This window comes from Vulpes lagopus, chromosome 5, assembly GCF_018345385.1.
Source record: "Vulpes lagopus strain Blue_001 chromosome 5, ASM1834538v1, whole genome shotgun sequence".
Taxonomy (NCBI): domain Eukaryota; kingdom Metazoa; phylum Chordata; class Mammalia; order Carnivora; family Canidae; genus Vulpes; species Vulpes lagopus.
Window position 1 is genome coordinate 7,370,300 of NC_054828.1, and position 22,653 is coordinate 7,392,952.

At 40.3% G+C, this 22,653-nt stretch overlaps 1 protein-coding gene and 1 pseudogene across 1 annotated transcript in view; both read right to left on the reverse strand.

Moving 5' to 3' along the window:
* The window catches only part of MEI1 (meiotic double-stranded break formation protein 1), a 73,401-nt gene that overhangs the window by 24,230 nt on the left and 26,518 nt on the right, over window positions 1-22,653 (reverse strand). Inside the window, exons 16-20 of the mRNA XM_041756057.1 lie at window positions 21,992-22,052; window positions 20,682-20,779; window positions 17,977-18,145; window positions 11,344-11,491; window positions 2,245-2,520 (exon numbers count right to left, since the gene is read on the reverse strand). Coding sequence (XP_041611991.1) covers window positions 2,245-2,520; window positions 11,344-11,491; window positions 17,977-18,145; window positions 20,682-20,779; window positions 21,992-22,052 — 752 coding nt within the window. The remainder of the gene's footprint in view (window positions 1-2,244; window positions 2,521-11,343; window positions 11,492-17,976; window positions 18,146-20,681; window positions 20,780-21,991; window positions 22,053-22,653) is intronic.
* On the reverse strand, window positions 6,025-6,572 carry LOC121490478 (annotated as a pseudogene).

Below are 22,653 nucleotides of genomic sequence, written 5' to 3' on the forward strand. Positions count from 1 at the left end.
TATGGAAAATTTTCCTAAACCTATTTCTTCATTTGTTTAAAAAGAAAAAAAAATATTTCAGAAGATCTGCTTTTTTTTTGAGACTTTGTCCAGAACCCTAATTCAAAGGGTCAAATATTTATAAGTACCTACTGTGTATGAGAAACCAACCCTGAATGCTTCATCTGGCAAAGAAAATCCAGTATCTCACTTTGTCCATTGCTACTTTCCCTGGCACCCATCTTGCCTTCCTCCTCTATGAACTGATAATTTATTTTTAACCCATTGTTTCTCCTTCCTTGCTCCTCCAAGAAAGAATTTGAGTCAAAGCCTGAATGCAGCCCCTATCAAGCCAACACACATGACCTCACAAGATGACAGATCTCCAGGGTGGACGGTGAAGATTTAAGTTTGAGGGGGATGTGCATGCATGCATTTGTGAATATGGACATTAGTACGTACCTAAGGAAGTGAGGTATACAACATGAAGGTGTTATTTCTACCACAGTCACTCTAATAGTCCAATAGAAAACACTCTAAGACTCTCTATGTTTACAATAAATAAATAAATAAATAAATAAATAAATAATAAATAAATAAATAAATCTTTTTTAAAAGGCGGGGGGGGGGGGGGGGGGGGAGGGGAATCCCTGGGTGGCTCAGTGGTTTGGCGCCTGCCTTTGGCCCAGGGCGCGATCCTGGAGTTCCACGATTGAGTCCCACATCGGGCTCCCAACATGGAGCCTGCTTCTCCCTCCTCCTGTGTCTCTGCCTCTCTCTCTATGTCTATCATAAATAAATAAATAAATCGAAAGAAGAAAGAAAGAAAGAAAGAAAGAAAGAAAGAAAGAAAGAAAGAAAGAAAGAAAGAAAGAAAAGAAAAAAGAAAGAAAGAAAGAAAAGAAAAAGAAAAGAAAAGAAAAGAAAGAAAAGAAAAGAAAAGAAAGAAAAGAAAAGAAAAGAAAAGAAAAGAAAAGAAAAGAAAAGAAAAGAAAAGAAAAAGAAAAGAAAAGAAAACACTCTAAGAAACCATGTTTGTTGATGATTAAGAACATCGTCCAGGAAAGGGCAAAGTTGGTGAGCTGGCATTGAAAGCAGTGGTTTGTTTTTTTTTTTTTTTAAGATTTTATTTTTTCATAGAGACAGAGAGAGGCAGAGACACAGGCAGAGGGAGAAACAGGCTCCACACAGGGAGCCCCACGTGGGACTCGATAACAGGTCTCCAGGATCACACCCCAGGCCGCAGGCGGCGCTAAACCACTGTGCCACAGGGGCTGCCCGAAAAGCAGTGGTTTTAAACTAAGTGTCTCCTATGCTGCTGTGCTGTGGTCAGTTTGGCACCTGCCACTAGTAGTCACTCACTAAATACAAAGTGTCAAATGGTGCAAATGATTTTCTTTTTAAAATAAATAAATTATAGCAGTTACTTCTGTAATAAAATAATGTCACTTTCATTAATTCAGTTTCTTGAGTGGATGAAGAAAAGATAACACTAAAGCTAGCATATTAGAAACTCCAGACAGGGATCCCTGGGTGGCGCAGCGGTTTAGCGCCTGCCTTTGGCCCAGGGCGCGATCCTGGAGACCCGGGATCGAATCCCACATCAGGCTCCCGGTGCATGGAGCCTGCTTCTCCCTCTGCCTGTGTCTCTGCCTCTCTCTCTCTCTCTCTGTGACTATCATAAATAAATAAAAAATTAAAAAAAAAAAAAAAAAAAGAAACTCCAGACAACAGGCAGCTGATTTATCTGATATACCTGATAGAAATTATAGGAATGTCTTAATTCATAAAAAAAAGTGCTAGAATTTCTGACAATTCTGGATTTGCCCAAGGGAGTGCACTGCATATATAACATTATCCTGTGAGTTATGGCAAAAAAGAGGCCTGGATCCTCTACAATCAGCCATCTCCATGCCCCAAGGATCTCCTCTGATATTCAATCCTTGTTAGTAGAATCTGCTTGAAAAAAGACAGGGAGGTGAGAGGGAATGGTGACTGAGGTCAGCATTTCATAGTTCTATCTCCTGAGAAATACAGAGGGACAGATCTCTCAGTAAGCAGCCCTCCATCAGACTTAGAAAATTCTGAGTATGGATTTATAGAAACCAGGCACCTGCCAGCCAAAAGGACCTCCCATTCACATGGAAACAGCAATAAATCTGGAAGCAGGCAGAAGCAACTGTAGTTGCCTCTGACCTCAGTAAACCAACTCCCAGAGAGAGCCCCACCACCTATGAATGCAGAAAGGAGGAAGAGGTCACCTACTAGCAAAATGAGCAGGATGCTGGGGCTGCTTCTGAGCATGTGGAATAGGGCTGCTAAGCTGGCAGGAAGGGGGGACTGCCCAGCAGAGGGGACATCATCCAGCTCCTCATAGCTGCTCTCTTCCCAGGAGAACCAAAGTTCCAGGACACGGTGCCCAAACCTACTCATCAGCTCAGGATACGACAGGAAGAACTTGAGCAGGAGGGGATGGTGAGTGTAAACCAGGCGTAGGTCTGGGATGTCCTCTAAAAATTTTCTGATGGCACTGACCACAGCCTAGAAAGAGAGAGAGAGAGAGAAGAAAGAAAAGAAAGAAAAGGAAAGAAAGAGAAAGAAAGAAGAAGAAGAAGAAGAAAGAAAGAAAGAAAGAAAGAAAGAAAGAAAGAAAGAAGGAAGGAAGGAAGGAAGGAAGGAAGGAAGGAAGGAAGGAAGGAAGGAAGGAAGAAAAAAAGAAAGAAAGAAAGAAAGAAAGAAAGAAAGAAAGAAAGAAAGAAAGAAAGAAAGAAAGAAAGAAAGAAAAAAGAAATTAAATAAATCTTGCAGAGGACCCAAAGAGCCCAACAAACATAGCCAAGATGTAAGTGGGAAAAATGTATTTGGCATCTCAGTACTCTAGGACATCTTCAGTGGCTCAACCGGTGCCCTCTGGTGAGAAGAAAACTCATTGTGCTTACCTTTTAACAGTGGTTCTCAAATTAGAGTGATTTTGTTCCACAGGAGATTTTTAGAAATGTCTACAGACATTTTTTATTTTCTTGATTTAGGGAGTACTACTGGCATCTAGTGGGAGAGAGCAGGGATGCCGCTGAATATCCCACAATGCACAGGACAGCCTCCCACAGAAAAGAATTATGTTGTGCAAAATGTTAATAGCACCAAGGCTGAGAAACCCAGCTCTATAATGATACTTACCACGGTGTGCTGTAATTATCAGTGTAGGTGTCTACCTCCCATACTAGACTTGTGCTGCTTGAGGGAACAGACTGATGCAGATTAATCTGTGCACCGGGCATAGGACCTGGCACAGAGGCGGCAAAGGGTATATGTGTTGAATCATTTATTAACCCTCAAAAACCCATCTCTTCCCATTGCACATATAGCAAAGCTTAGTCCTTAATATGCTATTATAAAAGTTTTATAGTTTGGGCTGTTTCATTTAGGTCTGATCCTTTTTTTTTTTTTTTTAGATTTTTGTTTTTATATATTTATTCATGAGAGACACAGACAGAAAGAGAGGCAGAGACACAGGCAGAGGGAGAAGCAGGCTCCATGCAAGGAGCCCGACGTGGGACTCGATTCCGGGTCTCCAGGATCAGGCCCTGGGCTGAAGGCGGCACTAAACCGCTGAGCCACCCAGGCTGCCCAGGTCTGATCCATTTTGAATTAAATTTTGTGTACACTGGGACGCCTGGGTGGCCCAGTGATTGACAGTGTGACTTTGGCTTGGGCCATGATCCTGGGGTCCTGAGATTGTCCTGCATCGGGCTCTCCATAGGGAGCCTGCTTCTCCCTCTGCCTGTCTCTGCCTCTCTGTGTGTCTCTCATGAATAAATAAAAATATTTTAAAATAATAATAATTTTTAGGTATACTAGGAGATAAAGGTCCAACTTCATTCTTTTGCATGTGGACATCCAGTTGTCCTAGCACTATTTGTTACAAAGACTGTTCTCCCACTGAATTGTCTTGGCATCCTTATAAAAAAAATATGTGGGTTTATTTTTGGAATGCCAATTCTATTCCATTGATCTAGATGACTATCCTTATGTCAGAAACCCAGTCTTGATTATTCTAGTATTTTTTAAAGGAAAACTATTGATCACTATTTACCAGGATTCACAATAAACAATATATAGTTGGTGATTCTTTTTTAAAACCACTCAAATGAAATATGAGTAACTTTTTTTAAAAAGCCATACATTTAATGTATATAATTTGATGAGTTTGATTCATTTAGAATTTTTTGTGTCCTTCTTAAATTTATAGTCCTGTGGTTCTTAGAAAAGATTTTTTTTCACTTGTGTTCTTATGGCAGTTTCCAACATTGTTTTATTGTTGTGGATTTGGAGATTATGAAAAAATTTTCCCCCTCTAATGTACTGGAAGGAGTAGTAGAGTTAGAAAGTTTGTAACCATTAGGATATGGACAGATTCGGGCAAGAATCCTCAATAAATGTTAAAAATGTTAAATTTATATACAGTTGGAAAACATTCTGATTACTACAAAGTTATTGTTTTTCCTAGCTTCTGCTGAACCAGTAACCGAAATACTGAGAAAATTGAGCCTACATGCAATGAATGAGTTGGGGTAAAGAAAAAACATACAGGTCAGGAATTTAGATTACAGCAGTTTGTTCACTCATTTATTCCAGCAGATCCTAAACTGCCAATATCTCTAACAATCTAATTATGATTATGTTTCCATGAATGAAATCTTAGATATTGGGATGTCTGGGTGGCTCAGCAGTTGAGCACCTGCCTTTGACTCAGGGTGTGATCCTGGAGGGTCCTACATTAGGCTTCCTGCATGGAGCCTGCTTCTCCCTCTGCCTGTCTCTCTCTGTGTCTCTCATGAATAAATAAATAAAATCTTAAAAAAAAAAAAAAAGAAGTCTTAGATATTCCATGAATCATGACCTTTTAGCCAAAACAGCACAGGGCTTTCAACTTCTTGAAAAGGAATGGTTTACTAAAAGGATCCTTTAAATGTCCATTTAACTAAGTTTTGCTCACCTAATTAAAACACACCAGGACTTGTCTAGTTTTCTTATCTGAGTGGGGAGGTTGTGATAAAATTTTCCTCCCAGGGGTTTTGCAAATAAAGTTGCATTCACATAACTATAGATACAGATATGGATTCTGATACGGCTGCTTTTAAATTGTCCAATTTAAATTGTTTACATTATATTTAAATTGCCCAATTAACTACAAAATTTGAAAGGTTAAGGTTTCAGGAAAATTTTCAATTTAACTTTAAGTGATTTATTTCTTAGTTTGCTGAAAATGATGGCATTCCAGAAACATGGGCTTATCCGTGTTTATGAAATGTTCTTTTTGTTTTGGTAAATGTGAAAGAATGAAAGCCAGAGAAAGAGACTGGAAGGAAGAAAGGAAGGAGAGGGAGAGAGAGAGAGAGAGAGAGAGAGAGAGAGAGATAGATAAGGAAACTATTTAAGTATGTAATTTAATGTATACACACACAAAAAACCCCAAGTAAACAAAAAGCCCAGAATTGTCCTTAGGCATATGGGAAGTAAACACAAATTCTGATTCAGTAACAACTATGAAGATTTCCCCCAACACTTAGAAAAGGTGTTCTTGAATGCAGGGAAATAATATACCATAGTCTCAAATATTCTTTTTTTTTTTTTTTAAGATTTTATCTATTTATTCATGAAAGACAGAGAGAGAGGCAGAGACACAGGCAGAGGGAGAAGCAGGCTCCCTGCAGGGAGCCCGATGTAGGACTCGATCCCAGGACTCTGGGATCATGCCCTGAGCCAAAGGCAGACACTCAACCACTGAGCCACCCAGGTGCCTTGCAAATATTCTTTTCTGATAAAGGAAGCAACTACAGGAAACTTATTTGTTCAGTGTAACTAGTGCTATAGATGCAAAAGAACCTTAACAACTCCCCCAATACTACTTCAAAACCAACCTAACTGGTTTTTCATTAGAATGTTATTTCTTCACACTAATAAAAAACCAAGACCCACATATATATACACATATATATACATGTACATATAAATTATATATGTATATATAAAGCAATATAACAATTATGGAACTTCACTTTCTGGCCAAGAATCCCAAGTTAGTCTCTCTTCAAAAAAAGCAATTACAATTTAAGAATACTTCATATTTGCCTCTTTTGCCAGCACCATGTCTGCCTCATCTGAATCTTTCCATTTCATGAGAACCATGAATTCTCCCCCTGCTGTCTAGCAGATTATTCATTCAGATCAAGACCTCTGGCAAAGCCTCTTAGTTTATCAGCAGCATCTTTTCTTCTCTGATTTGCTATCATCAGATTCACTCTCAGATAAAGATTTTCTTTTTGTACCATCTTTTTCTTTACCAGCTTTTTGAGAATTGAGAAATGTTTCAGTTAATTCTGGACAATCTAAATTTTCTTCCAATTTCCAGGTACTGTCAGCATCTGTAAATCCCTTCCACTTGAGGAAATAAATACTCTACCTTCTCATTCATTGCATTATTGTCCAGTACTGTTTCCACCACAAACTCTTCAGGCTCTGCTTCTTCTACTTTGTTACTCTTTCATTCTGTTTTTTTCCATTTTTTGCAATGTACTCTTACTGGAGGCCATTTTTTTTTTTGGAGGCCATTTTTTATTGCAGACTTGAAGAGCTATTATTTACCACCTCCAAGCAGCTCTTCTTACATCTACAGAATCTCCCTTGATTACTCCAGTTTTGTAGTAAGTTTGAAATCAAAAAGTTTGAGTCCTCTAACTTTATTCTTTTTCAAGACTGTTTGGTTACCTTGGGTTCCTTGCATTTCCATATGAATTGTAGGATCAGCTTGTCCATTTCAAGAACGGAGAGAGGGAAGGATGGAGGGAGGAAGGAAGGGAAGGAAGGGAAGGGAGGGAGGGGCAACTGGGATTTTGATTGGGATTATGTTCAGACCAATTTGAGGATTATTGCCATTTGAACACTATTAAGTCTTCTTTTTTCCCCAGTTTTATTGAGATATAGCTGCTATATAACATTCTGTAAGTTTAACATATATGATGTAATGATTTGATAAATATATATATTGTGAAATGATCACACGTATGGCTAACATCCATCACCTCACACAGTTACAAAATCCTTTTCCTTGTGATTAAAACATTTAAGCTCTACTCTCCCAGTGATTCCCAAATATGTAAAATAGAATTGTTAACTATAGTCAGTATGTTGTACATTATATCCTAGAATTTTTTTTTTTATCTTTTAACTGGTTATGGTCTTCTGACTCATGAACACAGGATGTCTTTCTATTTGTTTAGGTCTTCTTTAATTTCTTTTAATGATGTTTTATAATGTTCAATGATCAGAAATGTACTTCTTCTGTTAAATTTATTCTAATGTATTTTATTTCTTGATGCTATTACAAATGGAATTGTTTTCTTTTTTTTCTTTTTTAAGGTTTTATTTATTTGGAAGGAGAGGGGAGACCGAGAGAGTAACAGAGAGAGAGAGAGCACGAGGGGGGGACTGGAGTGGGCAGAAGGAAAGGGAGAAGCAGACTCCCCACAGAGCAGGGAGCCTGATGTGGAGCTTGATCCTAGAACCCTAGGATCAGAGCTAAGGCAGATGCCTAACCATCTGAGCCACCCAGGCATCTTGGAATTGTTTTCTTAAATTTATTTTTGAGCATGTTAAAGACTTAAATCTACCTTTCCAGCTTCTCTCCACTCTGTCTCTTATATGACTTAGCTAAGGCATACTAGATTAGACTAGACTAGACTTTCTCCCTTGAAGGGATAGAATAGAAAACTTCCCTACTTCTGTATCTTAATTCTCTCCTCAATGAAGCCTCTCCTGATGCCATAATCAGATACAATATCTTTCTCTGCGTGTTTTCATACCTCTTGACAAGTCCTCCAGCTCCAGGAGAGCACTCATTGCTGTTACTGCCTTCTTATAGAGAATCTTTTGGTCTCTCCTGCCAAATTGATGCTCCTTGAGGGCAGGGAACATGTTTGATTCACCCTAATCCTGACAAGAGCCCACATGGCACCTGTCAAGTGGTCAATCCACATTGGGGAGTTATTATTTAATGGGTATAGAGTTTCAGTTTTACAGGATGAAAAGAGTTCTGGACATGAATGGTGGTAGTAGTTACCCAATATTAATGTACTTAATGCCACTGAACTATATGCTAAAAATCAATAAGATGATAAATCTTGTTTGTGTTTTACTACAATAAAAAATCCTGAATAAATAATACATAAAGATAAAAAAGTAAAATTGGTTAAAAAATCAATCTGTGATGATGTATTATCATTTATGTATTTATATATAATTTTTAAGCATGCAAAATAATGTTATATATCATTTATGTATTCAACCCTAGAGGGAAAGCCTGGAGCTCCATGGGCTCCTTTAGTTTCCACACCACCACTGGTAGATATGTAAAGAAGCCTCCCAAATCCAATCTTACCATCATGATTAGTCTTGAAACGGTCAGAACTATTCCAATCCTATCCTTTTCTCCCGTTTACATTAATCACCTCAAAAGTCCAGAACTTCTAGATGATCCCATATGGCTCAAAACATGCCCTCTTCTGTTCCCATCTCCCACTCATTCCTAGCTCCCAAGACCCTTTCACAGTGCCCTCTAGAGAAGTCACTCACAGTTATCAGCAAATTCCTTGTCCTCTGCCTCTTCTTTGAATGTTCCCTTCACCTTGTTGCTTTGATCCTCTTCCAGAAACCTGTTTTGCCTACAATCTCTCAAGCTGAGGCTATTTTTGCTCCCACCTCCCTAGTTCCTGAAACATGGCCTCTAAATTCTCTTCTCCCTTCTAATCGCTTCTATTTGCCTCAGCCAGTCATGCCCCTAGGTCCTACCATTACCAAGAACTGATGTTCCTCAATAATCCTAACTCAAGTATCCCACTTTACCACCACTCCACTATCTTTCCAGCTCATTCTCTCTACTATTTCAATACAATTCTTCAGCCTCCATCAGAACCAAAAATCTTTGGAAATATCCTTTTAGGCGAGCTTGGGTGGCTCAGCGGTTTAGCGCCGCCTTCAGCCCAGGGCCTGATCCTGGGGACCTGGGATCGAATCCCACGTCAGGCTCCCAGCATGAAGCCTGCTTCTCCCTCTGCCTGTGTCTCTGCCTCTCTCTCTCTCCCTCCCGGTGTCTCTCAAGAATAAATAAAATCTTTAAAATATATATCCTTTTATTCTCTTATTCTTATATCTTATAGTTCACACTGATCCATCAAGAGATTCTCTTGGCTCTAGTTTTAAAATCTATCCAGAAGATAATGCTCTTCATCACCTCCTCTACTATCTCTTGTCCAGATTATTGCTGTAGCCTCCTAACTGGTTTCTACACTTCCACCTTGTACCCGATTGGTCTATTGTCCTAGCAGTCAGAGTCATCTTTTTTAATTCAGCCATGAATCAAACCATGGGACTATATGAGATTAGCAAAGAAATAAATTTAGAGAGAAAAGCAGAGCATCAAAGACTGAGCCCTGGGGCACTACAACACTTAGAGGTCCCAATGATAAGAGAAAATCAGCAAAAAACACTAAGATATAACTGCCAGAGAGGTCGGAGGAAAATCAGGAGTACACAGCATTCTAGATGCCAAATAAAGGCAATGTTTCAAGAAGAAAGAAAGAAACAAACAAACAAACAAACATTGTTGACAAGTCAAGTAAGGTAATGACTAAATATTGATTACTGGCTTTAGTCAAGTATCTGTTACTGGTGACAGATGTGGTAGGGGTGAAAGCCTAACTGGGGTAGGTTCAAAAGCAAATGGGAGAGCAGGAAGCATATATAAGCTTAAGGCATCTTATCAGAGTAGAAAACCCAAATTCTGCCAAAGACTACGAGGGTTATGTCAAGGACTCAGGAGCTACCCTGAATGGCTCCCACTGACTGAAGATAGGATAACAAAAGGATAATAACTACAGTAGATTGAAACATGCCAAATATTTTTAAATCCATGAGTTCATAATGACACTAAAAAAATCTCTTTGCTCCCCTTAGGGAATTCTAGACAACCAATTCCTTTTTTGTAAAAAACTGTAATTAAAAGGAAAGACTCAAATATTCAACCTATGCTTCCTATACAATCTACCATTCTGAGCAACTGAATAGTTGATAAAGGAAGCTTCTTTTTATGCAACTATCCCAGTTAATAAACAAAGACTAAATTACAGAATTAAGATAGCATTATTTTGCAACCCCTAATGAATTAATAGTAGGCAATGATCACCAATGGCTTTAAATGTCACAAAAAAAGATATAATGGGATATTTATATCTAGGTCTACTTTATTGAAAACTCATGCACTTCAACTACAACTTTCTGCTTCCATTCAAATTAAACCAGGTCTAGTTACATCGTTTTTGCCTCAACAGTAATCAAAAAGAGGCAGAATTATGGGGTGCCTGGTTGGCTCAGATGGAGGAGTGTGTGACTCTTGACCTCAAGGTCATGTTTGAGCCCCAGGTTGGGTGTAGAGGTTAAATAAAATTTTTGAAAACCTTTTAAAAAGGGATCCCTGGGTGGCGCAGCGGTTTGGCGCTTGTCTTTGGCCCAGGGCGCGATCCTGGAGACCCAGGATCGAATCCCACATCAGGCTCCCGGTGCATGGAGCCTGCTTCTCCCTCTGCCTGTGTCTCTGCCTCTCTCTCTCTCTCTGTGTGACTATCATAAATAAATAAAAATTTAAAAAAAAAAAAAAGATTTAAAAAAAAAAAAAGAAAAGAAAACCTTTTAAAAAGAGGAAAAATTCAGTCAGTGAAGAAAGAGTATCTTTAGGTTGAGGCTGAAGTTCCATATCTAAGGAGTAGAAGCAATATTCAATGAAAGAGGCAAAAGACTTAGTGATGAATCAGATATAGTCCTTGATCCATAAGAATTTATAAAGAATCTGGAAAGAGAAAACAACCACTATCAGAGTGCTCCAAGATCACCTGATCACCCACTTTGATAAACTGTTTATAGAAATATATACCTCACACTTTTCTCTTCCTTTTCAAACCAGAGGTGGTGCTTCTAAGAAAAGAACCTTGGTAGTTGGTCAAGTCTGAACTGGAGTCCTGGCTCCCCCATCAATTAATTGTGTGATCTAGAGAAAGTTACTTTAACCCAAGTCTTGATTTTCTTACCTGTAAAAAATGGAAATAATAATCTTCCTCTCAGGACTATTGAGAGAATTAGCTAAATTACATAGGCTCTGAACAGGTCAGCCCCCGCTCCCTCCCCATTCCACCAAGACTCCTTCTCCCTCTCTTCCTATCTCTCTCTATATATGTGCCACCATGGTCTCTCAAGGACCCATGATATAAAGGGTATAGCGGGAGAAGGAAGAGTCCCAACCATTTTGGTGCATACCTCATCTAGTGCTCTGTCTTTGTCCTGACAGAGTGAAACCAGATAGATGGAGGCTCTGAAGACCACCAGTGGAGGGCGCTCACCCTGGTCCTGCAGAGACAGGAGGAAGCTTTGCACAGCCACAAATAATTCTGCCTCTGAGACAAACCTGTCAACCAAGGAGAGTGAGTGAAAAAGACAGAAATGGCTGTCCTGCCTTGCCACATCTTCCTGCTTCCTTCTGTCCTCTGCCCCAGCATGTCCACAACCCAATGACACCTTTGCACAGAGCATGCTACATATACTTACAAAACATTGTCATACGCACATAGCACATGGTTCTATGCTTTGCACAAGGCCTTGTTAGGGGCCAGAGACTCCACACTAGTAACTAGGAGGTGAAGGGTCTGCTGACTGGACTAGCACTGTTAAAGAGAATAATGCTACTTCTGGGGTTTAGGAGTCCCTTTTTTTGGCCACCAATCCATTACTCTTTATCATTAAACATTGATGTGTTCAATGGGCTACTTTCTGGGAAAGGGATACATCAATGCTTGTATGTGCAAGGGAAATGGGGGTGAGAAGGAGACTGACTTTTTTTGGTGAAATATAAGAGACATATACCCTATTATACCTTTTGAATTTTCCACCATCACTTCACTACCTATTGAATTAGTTCCAAAAAAATTAAACATTTTAAAATGGGTAATACTAAATAACCATAATGTCCTGGAACAGAAAAGGGACAGTAGAGGAAAAACTAGTGAAATTCAACAAGAATGCCAAAACCACTCAATGGGGGAAAAGACAAGCTTTTCAACAAATGGTCCTGGCAAAACTGGACATGCAAAAGAAAGACACTGTACCCTCACCTAACATGATATAAAAAATATTCCCCGGGACGCCTGGGTGGCTCAGCGGTTGAGTGTCTGCCTTCAGTTCAGGGCATGATACCAGGGTCCTGGGATCGAATCCTGCCTCAGGCTCCCCATGGTTAGCCTGCTTCTCCCTCTGCCCGTCTCTGCCTCTCTCTCTGTCTTTCATGAATAAATAAATAAAATATTTAAAGAAAAATATTCCCCAAATGGGTCCAGGCCTAAAACTATACAACTCTTAGAAGAAAACATAAAGCAAGAGCTTTGCAACACCAGATTTGGCAATGATTTTCTTGGATATGACACGAAAGGCATAGACAACAACCACAAAAAAATAGACAAATTGATAGTTTTCAACCTCTGGGTATCAAAAAGTGCCATCAACAGAATGAAAAAGCAGCTCAGAGAATGGGAGAAAATATTTGCAAATCATGTATCTAATAAGGGATTAATATTCAGAATAATAGAGGACTCCTAAAACTCAGTAACAACAAAACTTGGTGATTCAAAAATGGGCAAAGGACTTGAATAGATATTTCTCCAAAGAAGGCATACAAATGTCCAATAAGCATAGGGAAAGGTATTTAACATCACTAATCACTAGAGAAATGCAAATCAAAATATGAGATAATAACCTCACACCCATTAGGATGGCCACTGTTAAAAAGCAGAAGATAACAAGCATTGGTGAGTATGTAGAGAAATTGGAACCCAGGCAGCCCTGGTGGCGCAACAGTTTGGCACTGCCTGCAGCCTGGGGTGTGATCCTGGAGACCCAGGATCAAGTCCCACATTGGGCTCCCTGCATAGAGCCTGCTTCTCCCTCTGTCTGTGTCTCTGCTCCTCTCTTTGTGCCTATGAATAAATAAAATCTTTTTTTAAAAAAAGAAAAGAAATTGGAACCCTTATACAGCATTAGCAGGAATGTGAAACAGTACAGCTGCTGTGAAAAAGAGCATGCCATTTCCTCAAAAAATTAAAAATAGAACTACCAGATGATCCAACAATCTGGGTATATACCCAGAATTAAAAACAGGGTCTCAAAGAGGTATTTGTATACCCATGTTCACAGCAGTATTATTTACAATAGCCAAAAGGTGGAAGCTGTCCACGTGTCTGTCAGACAAATCTATAAGCAAAATGTGGTATATACATATAGTGGAGCATTATTTAGCATAAAAAGGAAGGAAATTCTAACATGTTATAGCATGGATGAATCTTGAGGACACTATGTTAAATGAAATAAGCCAGTCACAAAAAGATATATATACGGCATGATTCTACTTATACGAAGCGCTTAGAATAGTGAAAATCATTGGAACAGAAAGTAGAATAGTGGTTGCTGTTGGCTGGGAAGGAGAAAAGTAGAGTTATCTAACCAGTACAGAATTTCAGTTTTGCAAGATGAAAAGAATTCTGGAGATGAATAGTGGTGATGGTAGCACAACAATATTAATGTATTTAGTACTCCTGAACAGTACACTAATAATGGTTAAGATATAAATTTTATGTTTGTGTATTTTACCACAATAAAAAAAATGGAAAAAATGCCAGTGTACCAAGGTTGATGTCTTAGTACCACAGTCGTGTTAACATTAGGAGAAAATTAGTGAAGAATTCTCTATTCTTTGCAACTTTCCTATAAATCTATAATTACTCCAAAATAAAATGCTTATTTAAGAAATAAAAATAAAATAAATGATAGGTATAATATAAATATTATACAGCTACTAAAAGTATGAGGTAGATCTATTAATACAAACACTAATATGAAAAGATCTCCAAGATAAATTGCTAGATTAAAAGACAAGTTGAAGACCTTATATAATATCCCATTCTGTATATTGGAAAAAAAGAAGCATATGTTTGTTTGCTGATACACAGACAAGTTCACACAGGGTACATAACAGTAGTTAACTCTAGCAGGTGTATGGAAATGTACATTATGGACAGCCCAGGTGGCTCAGCAGTTTAGCGCCGCCTTCAGCCCAGGGCCTGATTGTGGAGACCCAGGATGGAGTCCCATGTCAGGCTCCCTGCATAGAGCCTGCTTCTCCCTCTGCCTGTGTCTCTGCCTCTCTCTCTCTCTCTCTCTGTGTCTCTCATGAATAAATAAATAAAATATTTTTTAAAAAAGAAATGTACTTTAACTTTATACCCAACTATTTTACTAGAATATTTACATGATTTTTAAGAAAAAACATTCTAAGAATCACATGGTCAGTAATCAAAAGAGTATGTTATTGGCATAAAACAGACACATAGACCAATGGGATAAACATACAGCCCAGAAATAATCCCATGCATATACAGTCAATTAATTTACAACAAAGGAGCCAAGAATATACAATGGGGAAAGCATAGTCTCTTCAATAAATGGTATTAAGAAAATTGCACGCCACATGGAAAAAAAAAAGTGGTCCAATCTCTTATACCATACACAAAAATTGACTCAATGTGAATTAAAGACATGAATGTAAGACCTGCAACCATAAAACTTCTAAAAGAAAACACAGGCAGGGATCCCTGGGTGGCGCAGCGGTTTGGCGCCTGTCTTTGGCCCAGGGCGCGATCCTGGAGACCCGGGATCGAATCCCACATCGGGCTCCCGGTGCATGGAGCCTGCTTCTCCCTCTGCCTGTGTCTCTGCCTCTCTCTCTCTCTCTCTCTCTCTCTGTGACTATCATAAATAAAATAAAAAAATTAAAAAAAAAAAAAAAAAGAAAACACAGGCAGTAAGCTGCTTGACATCAGTCTTTGGGATGATTTTTTTTGGATCCTACACTGAAAGCAAAAATAAATGGGACTATTGCATTTTTTAAAGATTTATTTATTCATTTATTTGAGAGAGAGAGCAGAGTGAGTGAGAGAGAACATGAGTGGGGGGAAGGGGCAGAGGGAGAGGGAGAAGCAGACTCCCCACTGAGCAGGGAGCCTGACATAGGGCTCGACCCCAAGACCCTGGGATTATGACCCAAGCTAAGCCACCCAGGTGCCCCAAATAGAACAATTTCAAGCTAAAAAGCTTCTGCAAAGCAAAGGAACAACAAAATGAAAAGGCAATCTATTCAATGGGAGAAAAATCTCTGCAAATCATAATATCTGATAAAAAATAATATTCAAACACATAAAGAACTCATACAATTTAATAGTAAAAAAAAAATTAAAAATACGTCCAATGTAAAAATGGGCAGAGGATCTAAATAGACATTTTTCCAAAGAAGACATGCAGGTGACAAACAGGTACATGAAAAGATGCTCAACATCACTAATCAGCAAGGAAACGTAAATCAAAACCACAATGAGGTATCACTTAATATCTGTTAAATGGCAATTATCAAAGAGACAAAAAACAAGTGTTGGCAAGGATGTGGAGAAAAGGGAATACGTGAGCACTGCTGGTGGGAATGTAAAATTGGTGCAGTCACTATGGAAAAGAGAATGGAGTTACCTCAAAAAATTAAAAATAGTCTATCATATGATCCAGCAATTTTACTTTTGGGTATTTATCTGAACTCAGGAAGATATCTACACCCCCATTTTCACTGCAGCACCATTTACTACGGCCATGGAAAAAAACCTAAGTGTCCACTGGTGGATGAGTAGATGAAGAAAATGTCCTACATATACACACAAAATGGAATACTATTCAACCATTAAAAAAAGGGAATCCTGCCATTTAAAACAACATGGATTGACCCTGGGACATTAGGCTAAGTGAAATAAGTGAAAGGGAGAAAAAAAATAACTGTATGATCTTACTTATATTTGGAATCTTAAAAAAAACAAAACAAAAAACTGAACTCATAGATACAAAGAACAGATTGGTGGCTGTTGTGGCTGTTAGCGATGAGAGTTGAGAGTGGGCAAAATGGGTGAAGGGTACAAACTTCCTGTTATAAAATAAAGAGACCTTGGGGATGTAATGCACAGCATGGTGACTACAGCTGATAATACTGCACTGCATATTTGAAAGTTGCTGGGCACCCGGGTGGCTCAGGCAGTTAACCATCTGCCTTTGGCTTGGGTCATCTGGGATCAAGCCTGCACAAAGCTCCCTGCTCAGCAGGGAGTCTGCCTCTCCCTCTCCCTCTCCCCCTCCTCCTCCCTCACCTCCCTCTCCCTTGGCCCCTCCCTGCCCTTCCTTTCCCCTCCTTCCTACCCCCTGCTTGTGCTTTCTCTCTCTTTCTCAAATAAATAAAATCTAAAAATAAATAAATAAGTTGCTAAGATAACAAATCTTAAAACTTCTCAACACCAGAAAAAAAATTTGCAACTACACATGGTGATGGATGCTAACTGAACTTACTGTGATCATTTTGCAATATATACAAATATAGAAATCATTATGTTGTACACTTGAAATTAATGTTATATGTCAATTATATCTCAATTAAAAAAAAGAATCACATGGGTCAAGTGATTTTCAATGAGGGTGCCAAGACAATTCAGTGCAGGAAAGAATAGCCTTTGTAACATGTGATGCTGCAAATCTACATAAGCTACATGCAAAAGAATGAAGTACTGATATGTGCTACAAATATTATGCTAACTGAATGAGTCTCAAATATATTATGCTAAGTGGAAAAAGCCAGACACAAAAAGTCATTTACTGTATAATCCATCTATAAGAAATATTCAGAATAGGTAAATCCATAGAGACAGATCATAGATTGTTGTTCCTAGAAGCTAAGCAGAAGGAGGAACAAGGAGTGAATGCTTAATAGGTATGAGATTTTACTCTGGAGTGATGGAAATGTTTTGGAACTAGAGAGAGGTGGTGGTTGCATAATGCTGTGAATATACTAAATGCCACTGAACTGTTAACTTTAATATTAATTCTACGTTATAGGAATTCTAGCTCAAAAAAACATTTTTTAAGCTTTGATTTTAAAATGTTGATAAATTGTACAGTAATTCTTTTTTTTTTTTTTTTTAAGGAGGGGGAGGAGCAAAGGGAGAGGGAGAAAGAAAATCTTAAGCAGGCTTAATGCCCAGAGCAGGGACCGAGGTGGGGCTCAATTTCAGGACCCTGAGATCATGACTTGAGCCAAAACCAAGAGTCAGAATGTACCACCCAGGAGCCCCTTAAACTGTATAGTAATTCTTTTTTTTAAGATTTTATTTATTTATTGGAGAGAGAGATAGAGTGCATGAGCTAGGAGTATGGGGGAGAAGCAGACTCCCCGCTGAGCAGGGAGCTCAACATGGGGCCTGATCCCAGGACCCCAGAATCAGGACCTGAGTCGAAGGCAGACAACTGACTAAGCCACCCCTGTGTGGTAATTCTTTTTAAATATTTTAATTGAGAGACAGAGAAAGCATGTGCACAAGCACCAGGGAGGGGAGGGACACAAGTAGGAGAAGCAGGTTCCCCACTGAGCAGGGAGCCCACGGGGCTTGATCCCAGGACTCATGACCAGAGCTGAAGGCAGACTCTTAACCAACCGAGCCACCCAGCTGCCCCTATATAGTAATTCTTAAAACCAAAGTAAACCACTAATTTTTTTTCTATGCACAAACAATACCTTTTAAGCATACTAAAAAAACTTCATTAGCATTCTAGGCCTCTGGTTTCAACACCGTGATTACCCAGCTGCCTTAACCCCCCTCCAACATGTGAGCCCCTCAGGAATACAACCCATTTCTCATTTATCCATGTCCCCAGTGCTCAGCACCAGGTTTGGAGCAGATGTCTCTGTGAATATTTATTGAACTAAATTGGGCTACAGATGAGAGTCCTAGGATGCATTGCCAGCCACTGGCATGGAACACTGACCTATCCTCGTGGATGTAGGCCAAGTAGAAGAGGAGCAAGATGCAGTACTGTCTCTGGCGAGCAGTTTTCTCCATATACTGGCGATCTGATAAGAAGGCAAGGCTTTCAGGGTTCCTGCTGCTTATGTGGGGCAGCCCATGTTGTAGGAACGTGGATACCACAGAGAGTTCTGGGGAAGAAAGAAGCAAGAGAAAGCCACACATAATCAGCATATGAGTATCTACTATATGAAGAGTACTGCAAAGGGTAGCAGGGTACATGCAAGATAAAGGGAAATCAGAGTTTCTGCTTCCTTTATGCAGCCTTCAGTCTGCCAGGAGGGATGAAAGGTAACATGTGAAAGAACATGGATACAATCCTTCATTCATTCACTGACAAATGTTCCCTGAGTGGCTCCTCTAGGCCAGGCTGTGACACATAGGCCCTATCTCCAGGAGCTGGTGGCTGAGAAAAGACATAATGAGACGGTTATAGGACATGTGAGCAAGTACCCTGTTCAAGCATGGAGGAGGGTATGACTTGTATCACCTGGGGTTTGGAGGACAAGCTCCAAAAGGAGGGGACTATGAATGGTAAGCAGAAAACAGGCAAAAAAAGTGAGAGCAGAGAATCCTGGGCACCGGAAGCAAGGTGCTGAAAGGCCCAGAGGCATAAGAGGACACGTTTAGGGCACAGCAAGGAGTTCAGGCTGACGGAACCAGTGATGAATAGATATGGAGTCTCAGGAGTTGCAGAACTATGTGACATTATTTGTAGCTTGAATGCTGAGTGAAGAATTTAGATTTTATCCTAAGAATACATTTCCTATGAAACCTCCGTTTCGGAAAAGACTTCAGAGTTTAAACTTTCAATAAAGTCAACTTTATAGAAAATTCACTATATTACCCTTATTTTCCACATTTCACCACAGATCAGAGGAACCTTCATCACTGTGAAGCAATGATCATCACTTCATCACTTCATCACAGTGCCCCACAGACTGATGTTTGGGGACCACAGCTGAAGGCCAGGGTGTTAGGATGATAAGACTTGGTTTTTGGATAGATCTTTCCACCAGTGGATGGAGATCGGTTGGAGGATGTAAGACCAAAAGCAGGAAGCCAAGTGAGAGGTCAAGTGAAATCTGTCCTACCAGTACAGTGGACTTACGGCCAAATGGAGGGTGAGGATAGAGAATGTCACACAGCAATCTAATAGCAGAGCCAGGTCAGATCTCCTAATTCTAAGTTTAGGTGATTTCTCCACCAAAGCACACTATGATCATTATCGTCAAAATGAAACTAATATTCTTGAGTTTCATATATCCACCCACCCGTTCTCCTGATATATAAAAGAAAGAAGCAGGCTACAATGTAAGTAAGGTCTGCTGTTTTTCCTGGCACTCAGATTTGACAAGGCAGATATGTGGCAAATATGTGTCCTGTTCCCAAAAGAGAGGGCGCTGTCAGCAGCAGTGAGGCTAGCAAGGTGAGCACAAGAAGAGGTGCTATGCAGTGGCTACCAACGATATCTTAGGCAGCAACCATGGCAGAAGTAGTTGTGCTCGTCTCTCTGCAGGCCAGACCACACCTGAACAGGCAGAGAGCAGGACACCACGCAGAGAGGAGTGGATGCTATAGTGTGGGAACTAGTTGCCAAGCCATGTTGGAAGGAATGAAAATATTCACCTAGGCTTCTGTCTCTCTCTGCACAGCGTCAGGAAAAAAAGAAAGAGGAAGAGAGGTTTAGGAAGTAGGGAGACATGACACATCTTCATAAATGTAAAAAAGAGGAAACATGGCCAGTACTACAAAGAAGGTATCATCTTTGCTGAATGAATGAATGAATGAATGAATGAATGAACAGAACAATGATTAGATTATTTTATGTTATACCAAAAGAGGTCTAGGATAGACGAACTCTTTAGGGAAGAGAACACTTCATAATTATCACTGTGTTCACAGCAGCCCTGAGGCCTTCCTGGCGTAACAGTTCAGTGAATATTCAATAGAGGGAAAAACTTCAGCTCTCAGCCCTACATCTGCTGTTCCCCCTCTAGACTCTGAAGATACCTCTTTTAACTTCCTCAGACCTCTGCTAACATGTTACGTACTCACAGAGGCCTTCCCTAACCACCTACCTAACCTGCATCTTCTCCCTCCATCACCCTCTATCCCTTTGTCGTTTTATTTTTTTCATAGCACTTAACTCATTTCTGACATTGTATCTGTGTGTTTACTGTCTACCTCTGTCATCCCATAAGGACAGAACTTTGAAATTCTATAACCAGCACTTGGCACACAGAAGATGCTCAAGAAATACTTTTTGAATGAAGAAACAAAGAAGTGGAACAGGCCATTCAAAGTATTTTGAGAAGTCTCTGGAGGTAACAAGCAGAGAGCGAAAAGTCTGGTGTAAGGGAAGTTACAGAAGAGATGGCCAGGATGAGGAACTAGGCTTGATAAACTTTGGGGTCTTTCTCAACTTTTGAGTCTAAGGATCCAGCAACCTCAGGTTCTTATTGTTTTCTGACTCTACTATCTCATCTCCCTAGGTGTTAACCTACAGTCCCACCATTCCATGACTTCATGTTTCCTCTGGGCAGCTTCTAGCAAAGAGGTCATAATTATTGTGATATTGACTCACTACCCAGCTAATCAACAAAGGCATCCAGACTGTAAAAGATCACCACTGACCTGATGAATGGTCAGGCTGCAGCGTCTTACCTTCTTTGGAAAGTGGTTCTGTCTTCTCTGGAGTGGAGAGGAGGTTGAGGATCATGTAATAGAGGAAGCTGGAACATACCTGATTTAGGGCTGAGTGCCTTAGAGGGTGGAGGGGAAGAGAGAACAGGAGAGAGGATGTTGCAACTTTGGCTGGGACAGCATTATCCCTGCCATATACCGGGGCACCACTGCCTTGTGCCAGAGCCCTGTGAAATTCTAGCCATCCGTGGCCCTAGAAGAAGAGTTCTGGAGGTAGCTGTGAATAATAAATATGGAACCTGCTGCCACAGCTGTAACTTAGATACACAAGCATTCACTAAAATTTAACTGAAAAAATAAATCAAGGAGGGCTACTGAACTCCAACTTAACAAACCATACTAACAAAAAATGAGTGCTGCTAAGCCAGGAAAGGGCTTGGGAATACTAGTTTAAAACGAAGCTATTGAATCAAGACAAGTAGTCAAGAAGAACTACCTGTCCAATCCAAAATTGTGACTTTGAATCCAGACAGATCCCTGTGTTTGTATTCCCTCCTGAAGGTTGGTGTTTTATTCAGAGATATGCAAGGAGACTTAGTGCATTATGGTCACCTTGCAGGCTATAGGCAGTACAAATGGACTCTGTCAAGTAAACGCAGAGACAGGTAGAAAACCATAAATGGGAAGGAAGAAAAGGTTACTCTAGAAACGTAACAAGACAGAGACTGAAGTCTCTGGTTTTTTTGTTTTGTTTTGTTTTCACTTTTTTAAGATTTTATTTATTTATTCATGAGAGACACAGAGATAGAGCACAGGCAGAGGGAGAAGCAGGCTCTCTGAGGGGAGCCTGATGCAGGACTCAATCCTGGGACAATGCCCTGAGCCAAAGGCAGATACTCAGCCACTGAGCCACCCAGGCATTCCAGAAGTCTCTACCTTGAACAAGAGAGCTTCTCCTCTGGAAATGCTCAGCTAGCAGTATCTAGAACATGACTCACTCTCTCTCTCTCTCTGGTCTCTTCTTTCATTACCCTCTGAGGGCTTCCATTCCCCCATTTGTACAACGACTGGGGTTAGACAAATGATCTCTAAGAGGCTTTCCAGCTTTGATGTAACAGATGCCCATCCAAGTATCACATGAAATGAGTGTCTCAACAGAACCAGATTAAATAAAAGTTGTAGAAGCCCGTCCAGCTCATACCACCAGCTGCTGAGCAATTCTGACACTGTGTCAATCCCCCCATGAAAAAACCACACCAGTCAGAAATTTCTACTTGTCCAATCAAGGACACTGGCTGGTTGGCACTAATTCTGCCTGAGACCATACATACCTCAGACTGCTGCAGAACCTGGCCTTCAGTTCCAGGGTTAGTCGTATGAACGATGAGGAAGCTTGGGAGAAGTGGGAAGAAAGCAGAGAGTAGCTGTTTGCTTGTTTGTTGTTTTGTTTTGTTTTGTTTAGATTTTATTTATCAACGAGAGACACACAGAGAGAGGCAGAGACACAGGCAGAGGGAGAAGCAGGATCCATGCAGGGAGCCCGACGCGGGACTCGATTTCCGGTCTCCAAGATCACGCCCTGGGTCGAAGGCGGTGCTAAACTGCTGGGCCACCAGGGCTGCCCAGCTGTTGTTGTTTTTTTGATAGGTTTATTTTTTTTTAATTTTTATTATTTATGATAGTCACAGAGAGAGAGAGAGAGAGAGAGAGAGAGAGAGAGAGGCAGAGACATAGGCAGAGGGAGAAGCAGGCTCCATGCACCAGGAGCCCGATGTGGGATTCGATCCCCGGTCTCCAGGATCGCGCCCTGGGCCAAAGGCAGGCGCCAAACCGCAACGCCACCCAGGGATCCCCGATAGATTTATTTTTTAAGATTTTATATCTTTATTCATGAGAGATACACAGAGAGAGGCAGAGACATAGGCAGAAGGAAAAGCAGGCTCCATGCAGGGAGCCTGATGCAGGGACTCAATCCCAGGGCCCCGGGATCATG